Source organism: Strix uralensis, chromosome 1, assembly GCF_047716275.1.
Source record: "Strix uralensis isolate ZFMK-TIS-50842 chromosome 1, bStrUra1, whole genome shotgun sequence".
In the NCBI taxonomy this organism is placed as follows: domain Eukaryota; kingdom Metazoa; phylum Chordata; class Aves; order Strigiformes; family Strigidae; genus Strix; species Strix uralensis.
Window position 1 is genome coordinate 53,393,968 of NC_133972.1, and position 18,712 is coordinate 53,412,679.

Genomic DNA, 18,712 nt, shown 5'->3' on the forward strand with positions numbered 1-18,712 from the left:
CCTCCTCAAGGCCCATCTATTTTCTCTTTACTGTAAGAGCTACTTACTGCAACAAGCTCCCTGAGATCCAGAGGAAGGTAAGTATTAGACAGTTGCCACTCTTACTCATGTCTTCTTCCTTCCTTCCAACAGGGGCTGAGCATAGCAAGTGCAGCACAGACAGCAAGGATCACACTCAACATAGACTGACAACAAACAACCTGCAAGGAGCAGATGGCACTACCTTGGTGGAAGAAGCAGTACACACCTGTAAAAGCTTATCCCAATCCACTTTACTCCGCCTGATTAAGGTAGCACAGTGCTGACACCATTATCTGCTGAAATACTAATGAAAAATGGAGCAGGAAGAGCAGCTGACATCTTACTGGCTTCTTAAACCAAATGTACCAAAATTAATGGAAACATTTCAAATTTGGAAAAGCTGGTCTCATATCATCTACCTTGGACAAAAAACAGACACATAACACTCTAGGATCCATTTCCTGTACATGCAGGGTAATCACTTGCTGATTCAGTGAAGTTGCACTATTGTCTTATTGTTGCTTTTGAGCTAAACACACAGACAACACACTGGCAAAGACGACCTATAGAAGGCACAGAAGAGCTACAAGCCTAATCCGCCAACCTGTACCCAAATTATTATTACTATTTAAAAAAACCCCACACAGACAGAACAGTCAGTGCATTTTATACTGATGGCAAATGTTTGCTTAAACTACCTTAAAAAAGAACAGTGTTTAAAAGTATAAAGCTAACACCATTTCTTAAAGAATATGATTTAAACCTGCAAAGCATAGTGGATGGTACATCCACACCTTATCTCATTGCTCTCAAGCTCTCTAATTTTGAATTATATTTTGGTGTTACAGAACTAAGTTAATTTGCTTTTTTTGTAGTGTTCCAAATTTAGCAATGAAACCAGGAAAAAAAAAATTACTATTTATGCTCAATACAAACCAATTAACTTATGAGCATAAAAGCGTCTAAGTTCTCACAGCATGTAAAAGATTTGTATTAGTGACAATTTAAGAAGTTTATCCTTTTAAAACAGGTCATTTCCTGAATTAGATATTCTGAGTGAACTTCTTCGTGCTGAACTAAATTAAGTCACTTTCCATACATCAGTCAATAAAGTCGAGTGTCAGATCAGTTACCAACATCTAAGGAAAAAGAAACACCATGAAAAAAGTTATTTCCTTTCCAACACATACTATCTACTTACTGTATAGGAAGTGCAGAACATCCGACCTATTAAACAGAAAAGATTCCTATATGCATACTGGAAGATAACATACAGATTTGTGAAGCTTCTTGCATGCAGCACCTCTGCTCAACCCCACACGTTTATTTTCTACCAAGTGGAAAGAGAAGTTCATTTTTTGGTAATGGCAGTCAAACTGAAATCTATCCCTGCTTTTGTCCGTTTTACCCAGAATAGCTTGTTAACTAACCGTTCAGTTTCCACATACCAGTTGGAAGCTACAGAAGGAAATAACATGACAACAAAAAAACACACATTTAGGCAACAGAGCACTTATTTCCTTAAAAGGTCTTTCACTTAATTTATTTTCTAAAGCTGCTAAATCTACCCACTAGAGACCATCAAGATCAGAATTTACACAAGTACTACATATTCCAAGCTATTCAGAGGTTCTCACAGTCATATTAAAATCATATTTGAGCTTAAAAAAAAATTACAAATGAATCTTCCCAAGTGGTCTAGAATCAGAGACTCATGAAAACTATGTATCTGCCTATGCATAAACAAGACTATAAGAAGCATCCAATTTATACAGCAGGGGAAAGTTGTAAACAGTGTCATATAGCACAGAGCGGGGCTCTGTGCTACACCAGTCAATTGAAGTTGTTCAAAAGGAAATCAGCAGTGCAGTAACACTGGAGACGCTGGTCTCCTGTGCCATTCTAACACTTCATAAGCTAGTTATGGTAAATAAGTTCACTAAAAAACTGAAATAATTCAGTTCAGCCAGGAAACTGACTGGAGGATCTCTCTGGAAGTTAATATTTTCGGCTGAAGAATCATAGTTAGAACTGTAAGTGCTTTAACTCCATATGTTATTTCTGTATTAGTACTGATAAAGTTCACACCATTTAGGGTACTGATGAAATTCCTCACTAGTATCTTCAGCTTTAGGCTACAGATTTTCAGATAACCTTTCACGGTTACACACACACTGAAAGGGGCTAGTCCCAGATTTTATTTGCAGGAAAGAGGATTTGGGGAAGGCATCAGGTATCAGAACTTACATTTATATGGCATCTAGGAAGAAGTTTCATTTATTTCTATTATAAGACAGTTTCACCATTCCTTCCTCCCCTCTCTTAATCTTGCTGTACATTATTAAAAAAGTATGCCAATTCACAAGCAAACACCTCCATCATGAGAGCAGAGCCATACCAGTATTCTAAAGAGTGCCAGACAAAATCTTTTAGAAAATATTAAGAAAAATGTAATTTCTCTATATTTTAGAAAACTTTAGAAAACAAAAACATACTTCCACATGAAGATTCAAGGTTCAAAACCTGCTCTTAAAACCATTCAGTTTAGGTCTCTGATCTAAAAGAAAATAGGAATCTAATTTTCTACCTGCTTGTCCCTGAAGCTTCCAACCAGAAACATAACAGATTTTAAATCCTGTCACAGAATAAATACAGCAACATACTTATTATGCTTTTTTCCTTCCAGTCAAAGCTAAAATCACCACCACCACCATCACAACTTCCTTCAATTACTTCTACATTTAGTTTCCCTTTTTTCTGTCTCCCTCTGTCTCATCCCCCCCAAGACAGCCACCATACTGTACTTTCCTTTTAGCACTGCAGATCTTCCTTAGAAACGCACTTGCTCTGCTTCTCCTGAATTCTTTTCCCTTCCTATCAGATAAACCCTGTAGATAACCAGAATACACATGGTCTGGAAGGCAAACTGTGTTACTGCCTGGCATTCCAATTTCTTCACAATTTGCCTTAGCAAGAAGCTGCTTCCCACTTCTCTAAGAACAGCAATTTTCAACTTGAGAATCCCAAATGCTGTCATCTTTCCTAAATGCTTCAGTTAAGAGGATGCTCACAGCCAATAAAGCTACACCCCCCATTAGGGAGCCAAGTTCCAGACAGCTGAGTTTTTTCCCCCCCTTCCTCCCTCCCCCCTTTTTTTTTTTTTTTCTTCTTTTCAGCATGACTTAAATTTTACCAGAATTATTCCCAGATTAAGCAAAAGAGACAAAACAAGATTCATGTGTTTTCAGATCCAAAAAATACAGATAAAGTTTGAAAACAACAATATTGGGGGCAGGAAATTATTTTCGTGCCTAAGTGAGCAAAGAATATAAGACATAAGACTGAGAATATCAAGAGCTCTGAATAAATATCTGAGTGCTATTACCATTACTATAAATTGTTAGCACCAGCACTCAGAATAGTCAGACAACCTTGTTCCACCTCAATGCCACACCGCAGAGTGGGTGACAGTGCACAGGAAGTTTTCCTACTAAGGAGCACATACACTTTCCCAAAGAAAGAGAGAAAACTCTCCAAATTCAAAGCTATCCAAACTCAAAGAGGCAGGTTGAATCAGTTACGTGCTATGGGATAAATTACGATGCATACCCACTTCTGAACTATTTTAACACTCACTTCACAGCCAGGTCCTCTGTTCCAGCCTGCCTTTTTTATAAAATGTTCAATTACATTAACTACAAACACTTTGTATTATGTGTTGGTTAAGCCTCTTCCTCTCCTCCCTTGCCATTCCACACACACACTCCCAAATCTCATAACCCAGTGCCCTGTGTCGTATTGCCTAATCCTGCAGTGGCCCCACCACAGGCACTGGGAGTATATAATCTGTTCAGTAGTCCAACTGGAGAGCAGATGGCTTTGTATAAAGTGCTGATTAAAAAACTCACCTCCATCACACATTAAAAAAAAGTAATACTATCAATTTATTTGCCATTTTTACTGAGTAAATGCACAATGCATGTACAATACAAGAGGTATACATTTTTCAAAGCCACTGCGCAAGTTCTCATTAGGAATTTTCAAACTCCAGCTTCCTTTCAAAAGGGGTAAACACAGCTGTACACAGATAAAACAGCCTGTACCAATCCCACATCCAGCTGACCTTGATACTTGAGGTGAAAATGAGCTACCAAATTAAAAAAAAAAAAAAAAGAAAAAAGATAAAAACCATCCCAAATGACTAGATGGGAACTAGCTCAAGTGTTGGGGTTTTTGGTTTGTTTGCTTGAAGAAAGACAAGCTTTAGGACGCTGAAGAAAATGATGTAACTGAAGACTCTCTGCAACTTTCTGACACAGGGAAAAAGTCAGCAGCGGGAGACAGGTCAAAACTTGTGCTGCAATTACCATGCTCATGTATTTGTCATATTTCCCATGAGTAAAACCAAATGAACCTCGCCTCTTAGAAGCATTTATATCAGCAGCTTTCTCTGGGTGGAGCAAACAACTCGGAAGAGTAAACAGATATTAACTCATACTACCTCACATACCACACAAAAAAAAAATCTTAAAAATGTCTTGTTAGAACAGTTTTAATCCAAGTAGCTTGCTTAAAAAAAAAAATTAACGTTGTATTATTAAACCTATGTTTTCAAATTTTCTACTACATTACTAAAAACAGTAAGACAGCTTTCCAACAACGACGGATGCCAGAGAATTTAATAATCTGCATTAAATACTCATCACAGGTAGCCTAGTATTAGATTCAACAAGTTCACTCAGGCCGTGTAGTAAGTAAAGTGGAGTTTATTTGCTTTTCCCCTTCAATTTTTTTAGTAAAAAAAAAAAAAGTTGAATTTGAGCATCTCGGGATGGTTCTGTATCCCCATCAGTATGACCAAATATACAGACTTACAGAGCTATGTGCTGCAAATGCTGGGAAAAACAGCAAATTGTGCTTAACGTAGCTTCACAAAAATAGACTTAAAGCAAGGCCAAGAAGCACTGGCAATCTTGGGGGGGGGGGAGGGCGGCGGCGGAATTCACACCGACTGGCGGAGACACGCGACAACCTCTTCTAGCACCAGCGCCCCGGTCTGCAGTGACTGCTGCAGGGTGCCCGGACCGCGCAGCCTGCGGGAGGCACAGATTGCCATTTTGAAACACCCCCCCCCAGCTCCCACACTGGCGCCCGCGCACCGGCAGCCTCCTGCGCCCACAGCCCGCTCGCTGCGGCGAGGCCGACCCTCCGCGCGGCGCCCCGACCCCGCCGTTCCCTCGGCCTGGCCGGCAGCCGCACGCCGCGGAGGACCCGGCGCACGGTTCCCGCCGCGGATTCCCCCCACCCCCCCCCCACCCCGATGAGCGAACGACGTGATGTCACTCGTTGTGCGGGGCCCCTTCCGCTCCCCAAGCGCCCGCCGCGCCGCTGCGGATGGCGGCCCCGGCGGAGGGACCGGCCGGCACCCGCCGCCTCGCGTTCCACGTGAGGCGCGGGAGGGTGGTGGGGGTGGGGGGGGCGCGGAGCAACCGGCACCTACCGCCGCCCCGGGGAGCGAGGGGGAAACCCCGAGATACCGGGTCTGAGCCGGCCGCGCGGAAAGTCTCACCGGCCCTCACGGCCCGCTCACCCCCCACCCCAACCCAGAGGGGTCTCCAGGATGTGACTCATAATCAATAAATACAGAGAAGAGGGGCGGAGGGGGGGGGGGGGGGGGGGGGGGAGGGAAAAAAAAAAAAAAGAGACACACCCTCCGAGCCGGACTGACATAATAACCCCCTCCCTTCCCCTCCGGAGCGGGGGAAGAGACGGCCGGCCGTTCGGCTGGAAAGTTGAAAGAAAAGGCAAACCCGAGGGAGCGACTGCGGGGCGGGGAGCCGCGGCGGGGGCAGCCGGGCGCCGCGCTGCCCCTCAGGCAGCTCCGGCCCCGCCGGCCGCACCAGAGAGCCGAGCCCGGCCGAGCCTCCACGCCCCACGGCCGGCCCCGCTTCGCTGCCTCGCTGTCCCTCACCTGGATGTAGTTGTTTTCGCAGTAGTCGGCGACTCGAGTGAGGTTCTGGTAGCTCTCGAGCAGAGCCCGCTTGCCAGAAGGGATTTCCTCCTCTAGCAACATCTGCAACTCTGCCATTTTCCACCCCTCCGCATCGCTTCCTCTTGCATTAAAGAGACAGCGGCAGCGCCGGGCTCGCAACCCGCCTGGTATTGTGGGATTCCTCCTCGCCTCGCTTTCGTGAGCTCTCGCTTTCCCCACCCATCCTTCCCCCTCCGAGGGGAGGGAAAAAAAAAAAAAAAATAAAAAAACCCCCACCAAAACCCACCCCCGCTTTGCAAAGTAAGCCGGGAGCTGTAGGCAGCGCCGCGCCGCGCAGGGCGCATGCGCGGGGGAGGTGGGGCTGTCGCGGCTCATGGCCGCCGCCCGCGGCCGGGAGATGGCAGTGGGTGGAGGCCGCCACCCCGCCTGACCTAGGCCCTGCGGCGGGAGGGCGACAGCCAGCAGGGCTGTCAGACCCTCTTTCTGGGCGCCTAGAGACGAGGGGAGATGCTTGTGCCTTCCCCCGCCCCCCTCAACAAAAGCCTCAACCCCAGCAGTGCTGCCCTGAGGCAGTGCCTCTCTTCAGGAGAAGCCAAGAGTCAGGGAGGGAAGCACCGCCCTCGTTATCCGGCTTCCTGTCAGGCTAGAAATTTGTAAGATGCCAACAAAATTGGTAAAATGATAGGAGCATCATGATTAGGGGCAATTAGTCCCTTCCCAGGGGGTTATCCCAAAGGGAAGGCAGAAACACTGAATCTAAGGTGTGTAGATCTCTCTGAAGGCCTGCCCAGAAGTAGTAATTGACAATTAGCATTTTTCTGGTTTTAGTTTCATAAGAGGAACTTAAATATTTGGCTAAGGCAAATACATTATTCCTGCCACTCTTTTATCTGAGTTGTTATTCATCGTTCAGAGCTGCTTCTGGTTGTTGCAAAGGGTCTGGTGATAAGTACAAGCTTTCCTGCGTATAAGTTTTTTTAAAGCAAAATCCTGTTTCTGTGATCATACCAGAAGAAAAGCCAATAACAGCAGGTGGCTTCTATGCTGGGATGTCCAAGACTGCCTTTGCAATGAGTAACAGGCCCAGAAGAAGCTGTGTCCAAGGCCTGTTATTCATGCCTTGGCTTTGTGTGCTGTGTGTATGCAAATGCAACTGGTCTTAGTCCTTGCATTTTAGTAGTTGTTCCAGAGAAACCCACACAGCAGTGAAAAGTCATCATGTTTCAGAAAAAAATACTCTCAAACACATTATAGTAAGAGCAGGCTGCCTCATCTTTGCATAATCATGTGGTATTTTGCATGTCCTCTGGAGTCTATCTTTGCAGCACTGAAAACTGTTCTGGTCAGAATCTTTTGGTATACCTGCTGATGTCTCTAAATCAAGGTGGAGAAAGGAAAAATAGATCTCCCTTCCCCTCTGAGGTCAGCAAAGTCCCAGCATCTCGGTCTAGAACTGTGGAAGTGAGGATGAATGGTAGGGAGCCTGGGAAGAACGGGTGGGCCTGGGAAGGTCTTTGCAGATGGAGTTACAAAAAACCACCCCCTGGCTGAGAATAGCTAAATAGGTGCTGAGAGAGATATTTGAGCGCTGTCTGGGACAGCAGAGGAAGGAGCTGGTACATTCACAGCACTTGCTTTGCAGTAAAAATGCACCTACATTGCTATCTTCTGATGGTTAATTCATTTGGCACCTTAGCAAAAGTGTTTCCAAAGTGGCTTCAATAACTCTCTTTAGGACAGCATGTAGTTTCCAATAAAACATTTTATTTTGTATTTGATCTGCAACAGCATTGAGATGTAGACAAGCTTTTAATGGGTCCCAGGGCAAGTGTGATCAGAAACCATTTTGGTCACTGGCTTCTTCTTGTTTCCAGCTATCATAATAAAAAGACAAATTTGATTTCTCTATTCAGTCTGGCTGCAAATTACTTAACACCCATTGGCTTGCATGGGTCCATACTTGCCTACAGATCACAGACTGACCTCATGGAAGGTGTTAACTTCCTGAAATGTAGCACAACTGTTGTTGTCTCTTAAAATTATATTGCTGCCCCTGTACCAGGAGACGGCAGATGTGTGGGGCCTTGCACGTCAACTTATTTCAGTATGAGAGAAAGCAGTGGTGTGTGTTTTGCTAAATGTATCGTGCTTCACATTGGCCAGCAACCTAGTCCTACAAGCAGGTGGCAGGACAGCAGCTGAGCGGGGCAGTGCTGGCTCCCAGGACACGCACCTGCCTCAAGCAGTAGAGCAGAGGCTCCAGGAGGGCTTACAGCCCCTTTCCTTCTGACGGATCTCACCCAAAAGGCCTTGCACAAACCAAAAACCTCCCAACTCCAACTCAAAATGTGCTCTCAACGCAAGAAGACCTTGGAAGACCATGTCAAAGTGCGCCACCTTGTGACATCTGCATTGTGACTTTTCTTCAGCCTTCCCAATACCTGGTGGATTGACCTGTTGTAGATACAGAAACACCCAAACTGGTTCCATGCTGAGCTAGGTCAGCTCCAGCAGGACTTTTTAACTTAGTGCCATACAGCCATGGCAGTACCGCTGTGAGGGCCAAGCAGTGCAAGACATGCTGGGAATCATGGTGTGGACATGCGCAACTAGTTAGATCAGCAGGCCTTATTAGCTTCTGCCCCATGCTAGCCCTCCTGCTTTCAGAATGACTCTTTGCAGGGGCACTTGAGTGTCTTTGAAGTGTGTTCCTCATGTCTGAGGTTTCTGGAGGGTTTATTGACTCAGATGCAATAGACCCAAGCTGGCTCCATGAGTGTGCACCTGAAAGCACGGAGACATTCGGGTAGCTATGCAAATGCTACCCAAATCTAGCAGAACCAGCACTGAACCAGAGCTAATAAACCTTGGACTTGAGCTGACATCTGCTGAAGACACTACTGTGTGTCTGAACTGCATTCACTGGGTTTTTCTTTAGAAACTATTCCGGTTTGGATTTTTTTTTTTAATTATCACACTTTCCCAGTGCTCCAGACAATAAACTGCTGATTAGAAGGAAAAGTTAACTTACTCAAGGTACTTCAAGTGTGCAAGAGAGCTGGGAATGAAAATTTTCCTGTCTGGGGTGGCTGGACTGGTAGGGGCAAAAATGTAATGATGCTCTTCACGCTCCACCCAAATGATCACCTGAATGAGATCCTATCCAGAGTGCTTATATACCTCTCAGAGTCTCAGCTGTCCATCTGAGATTTGCTTCTTCTCAGTGGGGCATGATGATCTCCAGGCGCAATACTGTCCTTCTGGGCCATAGCCTATTTTTGACTGGGAGAGAAAAATGTGACTATATTCTGAATGCACCTGTTTAGAACAGCATCAAAGTAGCAGCATCAAAGCAACTTCTCCTACACTGTAATTTGTGTAGCTCTGTAACTGTCTATTCCATTTTCTAGGCCATAGATGGACACGTGTCTTTGTTTTTCCCTTGGGAACAGTACTTGCTTTGGTAGTGTTGATTGGAAAATAATTCTTTATTTTTTGTTGGACTGTTCTGCAGCTGGATCAATTCCTCATTCGGTTGTTTAGTCACACAAGCACTTTTGACAGTGCAATGGATAGGGAGATGAGGAATCTGAGGGGGCAGCTGGAAGCACAGGGGACACAGGGCCTGTTCAGATCAGCCACATCAGCTCTACTGCCAAATGCCAAGTCTCATCTTGTAAAAAAATTTTTGTTGATTACAGTGATACAGTTCCGTGAGTGTGGCGGGGACAATCCTGTGTGAATACTTAATGCTACAACTGTAATGTTTTTTTTCTGGGACCAAATGTTGCCTTTTTGGTATTTTCAAATTAGAAGTAGCTGCCTGAGAAGGTACATGGTGTGTTGGTTTGCTTTCCTGTGCTTTAGATGCGGCCCACAAAGCCTTACTTAAGAACCAGAATAATTAACCATATTGATATTTCAGTTATCATCATGGGGTGTCTGAGTACTGCAGAGATGAATGGGGCTGTTCCCACTTCTCAGATACAATTTGTCAGGCTCCCTGCACTCTCATGGGCACCAAAACGTGCTCTTTTTTCCAATTAATATTTTTAATGTTTTCATCACAGCTGTAACAACTGGAGATGCTCCCTCCTGCCTTGCTGTGGGAGCAGGGGTGTTTGGGGTAGGGCTGCATCCCTGAGCCTAGTCCAGGGACCCCATCACACCCCCCTGCCAGTTGCTAGGCAGCCGGCGAGCTCTGTGCGGCAGAGCCAGCACACGCCAGCCAGGCATTGCTAGGCAGCCTGAGCTGCTGGGGAGCATGAAAATAATAAGATTCAAAATTGCGGCTTTGAGAACGCACAAGATAAGAGCGGCACAAAAATAAATGTTTTGCTGTATTTTGACATGACCTTTCTCCTCTAATATATTTTTACTTGCAGGATTTGCCTTCCATCTCAACCGCATTTTTCATAAAACTCTCTCTTCTTCATCCCTCCTGCATGCTTATCTTTGCTCCTCAGCAGTGCTCTGGTGTCAACAGTCCTTCTTTTCTCTTACCTTCACTACCCTTTTCTCAATCTGTCATCTCAGTTGTTCCCCATCTGTGTTCCACTGGATCCCCTGTTCCTTTGGCCTCTTTCATTTTGGTTTTCATTCTTTCATCTTTCCGGCGACCAGGTTGCCTCCTGACTTTGCCTTTCCATTTTCACTGCATCAAAGAATTCCTTCTATATCTTCTGTTCCCAGCTTCCAACCTAGGTCCATTCCACTGCCGTCACTTCCAGCTGCCCATCACAAGGTGGGCTTATTTTCTTAATCCCTCAAAATACTGCCAAGGCAGACGAGAAGTGCACTGCCCTAAGAGCATGGGAAAAGTGGAGGATCCAGGCCCTGGTGATGCTGCCATACATAGGCAGAACCTCAAGAAAGCCCATTTCTTTCTTCCTAGACCTAAACCAGCTAACGTGGGTATTGTGTGACAAATGACAAGATGGCTTGCTTCTTATAACAGTAACAAATGAGGCTAAACTATTTTGTTATAAAAACGTTTTGAGGAAGGGCTGGCTTTAAAGCAACCACTTAAAGGAGGAGGTGGATTTCTGCAGTAATCCTTTTTATTAGCAAATGTTTTTTGGCCTTCTTTTATTTAAAGGCTTTGGCGGGGGTAGTTTAAATATGAAAAGAATCAATCCTGTTGCAAGGGGTAGGCACTGAGTGAAAAGTCAGCTTTCTGAATAGACCCATGCAGGTCTGGCCCACTCATTAGAGGGCAGGTTGGAATTTCCTGATGAAATAGATGTTTGTTGGAGGATGCCAATCCTTGAAAATGAAGGACTTCCTTTGATATGTATATATGAAATAAAACTTTCCCTGGGAAAGGTTTTTCACCCTGCATAGAGCTTCTGGTCAAAAGCAGACAGACATCTTGCTCAGGAAAATGTAATTATTTGGATAATTAGCAGTGAACAGGAATCTAGCAGATGCAAAGGCAAGTCTCATGTGTCCCTAACTTGAAATCAGGCACTGAAAGGTGCATGCCCTATGTCAACGGTGTCCTACTCACTGAGCTCTTTGGAGTGAGCATCCCTAGCAGGAAAAAACACTGCTCAAGGTCTTGAGAAATGTTTTGAAGTCTGAAAACACCGTTAGCACCATTTCTGTTCTGTTTTGCACTACCTGATAAAGGCTGTGAAAATGACACAAACAAAAATGTTGCAGAGTGAATGCATATACCTGTAGAGCCACCCCAGGCTTGGTGGTCTTACGGGCTCAGGCATTATTTGCAGGGTCATCAGGAATATAACTGCTTCCTTGAGAGGTAGAGCCTAAGATGGCTTTGCAAATTCATGCAACTCTGCAAATGATGTCTTGAGACCACTGGCTAGTGCTGAACCCAGAGTTAATAAGTTCTTCTGGACAATATTTACTATATACAGAACTGAAATGTCTCTGGTGTTCCTTGGAACATCTCTAATATCCAAGTTTTTCTGTTGTCCATCAGTTCCCAGTCTCCTATGATCCCAGATAATGGGAGAGTTGACTGTAATGATACCATCATCTAGTTTATATGCACCTCAAAATTGATTAGTCCACGCTCATGGCTGTACCTAACTGCAATCTCTAGGCTAATTTATTTCCTATCTTCAGTACTAACTTTCTGTACATTAGCTGGGTGACTAAAAACCAGAAAGCAGTAAACATCTATGTTTCAGTTTTCAGTGTTTCAGAGCTAACATGTGATCTATCTCTATGGATTTTTGACTCTTTTATCAATGGAAATTATTTATTTATGTCCATTTTTATGCTATATAAAAAGAAACCAAAGACTCATCATAATGTTCTTAACATAATGCAAAGCCTTAAAAGAATATATTATTGTGAAGATAATTTAATTGCACAATTGCAATTTTTCATTGTATTTGAGGAAATGTGAGCATGGATAAGAATTACTTTTATATACTTTCTGTTTAAAAGACTGGTGTTTTTCTATGCCCCACAGGTTTTTTTGATGCAGATTAAAAGCATTCGTATTCTGTACTGATTAATTGGTATGCCTCTTTTGCATTTAAATATATACTTCATTGAATTGCAGCTTTCTGTCGTAAAGCAGAAAAGAAAAAAATAATTAAATGATAACATCATTCTACTACAGAAAGAGCGCTATTTTCCCAATAAAAATAAATATTTGACAGCAATTCTGCAGTGATAGTATTTCTCAGCACAATATTTGGATGGCAAAATAAGGCACAGCATAATAGTATTTTTTTTCAGCAAGTAAAAACACATTACAGTTATTGGGTCTGTTCCAGCTCTCAGTGAAACAGTAAAGCTTCAACTAGAAGCAACGTTGAGTCTATGGGGTTGAGCAGTCTTTGAAAAGGAGTATTTTCAATAGGCATTGAAGGCAAAAGGAATGGGATCGGATGCACAGCAACCCTCAGATGCAGTTGTCTACTAGAAAATCATTTCCACACTAAGATAACATTGACATCCTCCTTGGCATTGTCCCAGTCAGAGCCCAAACACAGACTGTGCAGATAATGAGGGTAAAAAGTCATTACACAGAGACTGAGGCTATTCTCTGTTGGGAACATTTAAAAATAAATCAGGCCATTTAGTGCAATCCAATGGAATTTAAAGGGTAAGCATTGGCTATTCAGAATAAATAGGGTTTTTCTTTCCTGTTACTTTTCATTACATAACAGGAACAATCTCTTGTGCCTATAAGATTGATTACATGTCTCAAACTTAATTTAGATATTAATCAATCTCAGCAACTGCTTATTGTTTCCTGTAGCACAATGCAGTAAAAATTGTCCTTTAATTACCACTAATGAAAACTACCTGCAGTGAAAGTGAATATATGCCACCAGAAAATGACTTGGTTCAGAGGGCAGCAAATGGAAATATGAACAATATGATGCACAGGCACAATTAGAAGTGAATATGTAAATTACTGATGGCAGCTTCCTGCTATGCTCAGCTATTTGATGTTGACATTAGCTATGAATGTTTCAATTTATTTGGTCATAACCATAATACTCCCACAGTATTTTTCCTGGCCAGTGTGTTTCCTAAAGAGTTGGGGACTTTTAAACACTGTCATGTAATAAATACGTCCTTACCCAGTATTAAAAATGTTTCTAACATTCTTTAAAATAATTCTGAGTGTAAAGTGGGTTAATTATGATTGCCATCATTTCTCTTTAAATGTCTGACCCTTGACTCTGTATCTGACATGTTTGTACTTCTCAAAATTTCTTTAGTGTATAAGGTGGAGCCTATCTAGTAGGTTTTTACATCAATTGGAAGATGTCTCATAACTAGATATCTTTGCTTATACACTAAGGGGAAAAAAAACGATGTATTTAATACAGTTCTGACTGCAAAAGAGATCAAGACACTGTCATGGAAGATATAGACACCTTGCTGTATTGTATGTGAAATTTGTAGTTTAGTTTCCCCTTGTAATGCTTTGCTTTCAGCTGCTTATACCTTTGTCAGTCTTAATTTAGCCCCACTAGCACATTTTTCTATTTCACTTTATTTTTGCCCTTCAGGGAATTTGTAAGATGGAAACAAGAAGAAACGCTTTCTACTGAATCCATTACAAGTATGTCAGCCAAGAGGTTAAACGCCCCAGCAGCTCTATATTTTGAATGAAGACTTTCAAATTTGGCAGAAGGTAGTTTCAGGGCCATACCTCCTGCTCTTCCTGAGAAAACCTGAAAACATTTGATTAATTCCTAATTTTCTAAAAGCAATATATTTGCAGTAGAGTTCTTAAGAGTTAAGATACATCCACTGCAGAATTGGGCTATGCTTATGTTTCACTGTGCACTGCAAGGGCCAGGGGATTTTCTCTGCATTTATTTTTCTTTGAATACACAATATCACTGTGATGGATAATGGTATAGAGGGATTGTATCCCCTGGCACCTGGAATATAACAGTATGCTGAATTCTGGGACAAGGGATAGTGGAGGAGTTTGCTGGGGCCAGAAAGAAGGGGCATATATAGGTGTGAAAGAGGAATAGGTCAAGAGGAACTGTGAGAGATGCAGATTGTTTAGGTATGTGGTGTAACAGGATGGGCTGATCATGGCAGACAACAGGCGGGTTGAGGAGAGCACTAAAACTAGAGACACTTCCCACACAGGACATAGACTTGGACTCAGGAACTTACTTTCTCTCATTTTCTCACAATAGCCAAAAATTTCACAGAAAACTGTGGACTACAGTCTATAGTCATTGCCAGTTAGTCCTGCTATCTAGATCTGAAAAATCAAAACCTGATGTTGGTATTGATGTTGACCGCATGCTGAACTCTTAGCAGGTTGAAACAATATATTGTCCGGTTAATTACCTAGCGAGTGCCATCATCTTATGATCTCATAGACAACATGATACTTGGCTGGGTATCATCATATATCATCATACAGGCCAATAAAGGGGGCAGGTCTTTTTTATCCTAGAAATTTCTTGAAAGAGTCTCTCTTTTGAAAACTCTTTTGGTTTCCAGTAAAAGAAAAAATGTCCAAAAAAAATGGGCTGAATATCTTTGCTCAAATGGCTAATATACATAATTTTTAATCATTTTTATTGTGTGGCCTGAAAGGTTCCTTATCTCATTTCAGATAAAAGAATTCAGTGTTCAAATGCTTTCTTGTTCTGCATTAGGAAAAGAGCAGCAAATCTGACATATGGTACCTCATTGAAAGATATTATGTCTTCATAACTGAAAAGGACTCACTTTGGTTACTTCTTTAAGTGTTATTTACAATAGCCTCATGCTATAATAGACTATTAGAACAATAAACTTGCTGTAAAATGATTTTCCATTACAGTTCTGTGATGGATATAAACTACATCAATCTGTAACATAAGCCTGTAACTAAGTTATTCTGTTGCTGCAGTTCAGCCGAAAGCCAGGCGGTGTTGGTTAAAGTAGCCCTGAGTCAGTCACAACCCCGCTGCCACCCAGCATGGTCACCACTGGCCATCACACACACGAGTGTTAGGCTGGTAGCTACTAACCATTCCCGTGGCACATGGCAGACACCTGCATTTTCTGGATCACAGTATCACTTATCTTACCCCTTAAGCAATATCAGTAAGATTTAGGAAATGACTATGCGAATACTGTGTATAACAGTAGAAGATATTAATAGGAAGGCCTAGCAGGTCATCCAGTCCATCTCTTCAATATGGCAAAATTGTTCTCTGCACTTCATAGTCCAGCTTTTTATGCTCTCTAATTTTAAATGTTCCTACTGAAAGCGGCCTGGAGCTTCCAATACATCAGCTGTCAGAGTGTTCCACGGCCTGCTATGGTACTGCACAACGTGTGCAATGCTAAGGGTGACATTGCCATATGACTTTTCACAGATTTGCATACAAATGTACTTTTCAAAGGTTTAGTGAAGCCACAGGGGAATATATTTATTTATAAGTGCCCAGGAATAAGGGTCACAGCAACAATCTAACAATTCATGTTTAATCCATTGCTAGGGCTTATTCCAAAAATAGATTGTATAAATTATGCTGTCCGATGCATAACCATTTTTGTGTGAAAGTTTTTAATCAAATAAAAGGAAGTATTTTGTCTCAAAGTAGCTCACAAGCAACAAAGGATAAAATAAGCAAAAAGGCTTATTCATAATGAAATAAGGGTTTTCCTATGCAGGGTAATACCAAAGCAATTTCAGATTCATGCCTTAATGTATGTCAGAAATCTCACAATAACAGGCTGGTTTTGTGTGTTTGCTCTGTCCTCCCCTGCCAAAAAGCAGATCTCTCATATCATTTGTCTTCTGAATTTGTGCGGGAAAACTTCAAAATAATGAAAGAACGTGTTTTGCCTTCAGTTGTCATGTATTTATTTGTTAAAGTGATACATCAGCTGTTTTGCATGATAGTGACTAAAACTGCAAACTGTATTTCATCTAACTTTTATTTGTTAACCTTCTCTGTTTGTTAGTAGGAAGAGATTTAGTCACAAAAGGGTTTGTTTTCATATAAATCAGTAATCTGAAAGCTAAATTCAGGCAATATATAAGACTGATTCTAGCTGGAGGGTTGATATGAATAGTATTTCATCCTTCTCACTATTCCTGACATTTAGAAATCTGTTTTGATGTTTGATTATATTACTCAATAATTAATCTAGGATAATTTAGCACATCTTCTCCTACCAATTAAAGTTATTTGCTTTTGCTCAACCATTTCTTAACATCATACTTGTAGAAAGGAAAGGATAGAAATTTGTTTTCTATAAAACATACTGCAACATCTATTATTCAGGGAGGGCCACATTACGTGAATGAAATTATGTCACAGCGGGATGAAAGAATTGATCCTATCTACCTACCTAATCCAGATGTTTAGGACACACCTGACTTCTGTGTGGGTGTGAATGAATGAGCGTGCCCACCTTATAAATACAAAAGCACCAATAAAACAAATAGTGTGCTCCATCAGGACAGAAATACCTGTTACTGTATTGCCAAAGTGCTTTAGCTCAGCTGTGGGAGCCTGGTTCTTCGCTACCAGATGGTGTAACTAACCCCAGTGACAATACCAACTGTTCCACAATCATGGGGGTTTGCCAGAACATCTGCATCCATGCAAGAGGCTTGTGCTGGCATGGTTTTGTAGCAAGGCTCGGCCATCCTCACACAGCCCCACCAAGACAAGTCTGTAGCAAGACCTTGGTCAGCACCTTTAAACTGTTCATCTGAACCTGGTTTTCTCTGGTTGAAATAAGTAGAGGAGCATTTACAAGAGCAGTTCCAGAGGCAGATCGGAGGGCCAGCAGTCAGCAGCTGTGGATGTGCAGGAGATGGTCACCTCTTCAGCCATCTTGGAAGGAGCTGGCAGGCAATGTGTGAATGTAGCCTACGTTTCTGGAAAAAGGTTTAAAAATTTACTTACTTTATTAAAATGTAATTTATCTCTGTCAGTTAAAAGGGGGTAAAACTTGAATGTTAGTCATTTGTGTCTATTTTGGTTTTAATTCCCAGCCTTTGACTGAAGGAGGTTTCACTACAGGGTGAGTTGATACCCTTGTTCTAGCACCATTCTGCTCTTTCGAATAGAGCCTGATCTGTGAGGTACTCTGATAAATGAAGACATTTTGTGCACACATGGTATGCATTTTAAAGAGCTTCAGTGTGTTAACAAACTGCTCTGAGTATGATGGGCCCCACCAGGAAGCACATAATTTGAGACACATGAGAAGATGCAGACCAGAGGAAGTAAAGATGGTCCATTTGGAATGACTGAGCAGGCACCACAGAGCTGCTTTCTAGGGTGGGCATGAGCCTTCATTTACTTTTAATACAACTGCTTTAAATGTGTTTTCTCAAGTCATTCCCAACCCCTTTTCTATACCTCTTTTCAATAATGTAAAATATCTAGATCCATTGATTTGGGGACTTATCCTGCTTCTTTGTACCCCCAAATTTCCTATTTCAAGACGTGTAAGACAACTTCATATTTTCAATGTCTGAGGTCAAAAATGTAGTTGTTTTATCATTTTTGTGCATATTTATTCTGTTATCATTGATTCCCTATACCAGTTATGCCACAGAGATTCTTTAATGGTATATACTACAGTGATGCTTTAGTGGTGCAGATTACATCATCCAGCAAATGTGAAACTCTTTCACAATGATTTAAAAAATATCCATCTGTGAGTCCTACTGTGAATGCAAATCTGAGTCAAAATAAGAAGAAAAACACAAGGCCAGAATTCCTGACAGCCAAGGGCTCCACCTTGTAAACCTACACAGGACTTAATTTTACTATTGCGAAATCAGTGGGATGCTCAGGGTGTTGAGCTTGAACATGTGCATAATCACAGACTTAGTCAGCACAACTGCTATTTAATCTTCAAAAGACACATATTTAGGCTGTGGTTACAGTGGTTTAGTCTCTGTATTGTGAATGTCTCTGGTTCCTTCCTCTGCCCCTCCCCCCGCCCCTTTTGGGTTTGTTTATGCAGAAGAAAGGGGGAGCTGTGGTGGGAGTGGGATCAGAAGGCTTGTGCAGCCAGGAGAGCACCCCACTGCCACATGAGCCACAGCACAGCCCTCCTAATTGAGGGAGGAATGGGCTCTCCAGTCTCTTCCTTTGATCTGTTTAAAACTAATATATTGCTTTTACCAACAGTTCTTAATGTATTCATCAATTTCATATATAACATCACTACTTTATATATTATGTATGTACAAATATATGTGTGTATATTTGG

At 42.2% G+C, this 18,712-nt stretch overlaps 1 protein-coding gene across 11 annotated transcripts in view; it reads right to left on the reverse strand.

Moving 5' to 3' along the window:
• ABI1 (abl interactor 1) overlaps positions 1 to 6,319 on the reverse strand; it is an 85,205-nt gene extending 78,886 nt beyond the window's left edge. For 3 of the 11 annotated variants that reach the window (XM_074866481.1, XM_074866529.1, XM_074866502.1), the window contains exon 1: positions 5,993 to 6,317. In XM_074866481.1, coding sequence (XP_074722582.1) covers positions 5,993 to 6,109 — 117 coding nt within the window. In that variant the 5' untranslated portion in view covers positions 6,110 to 6,317. Of the gene's footprint in view, positions 1 to 5,992 lie in introns of all 11 variants that reach the window. The other 8 variants (XM_074866493.1, XM_074866551.1, XM_074866512.1 and 5 more) reach the window with 6 other exon arrangements.
• Between the last annotated feature and the right edge of the window lie 12,393 nt (positions 6,320 to 18,712).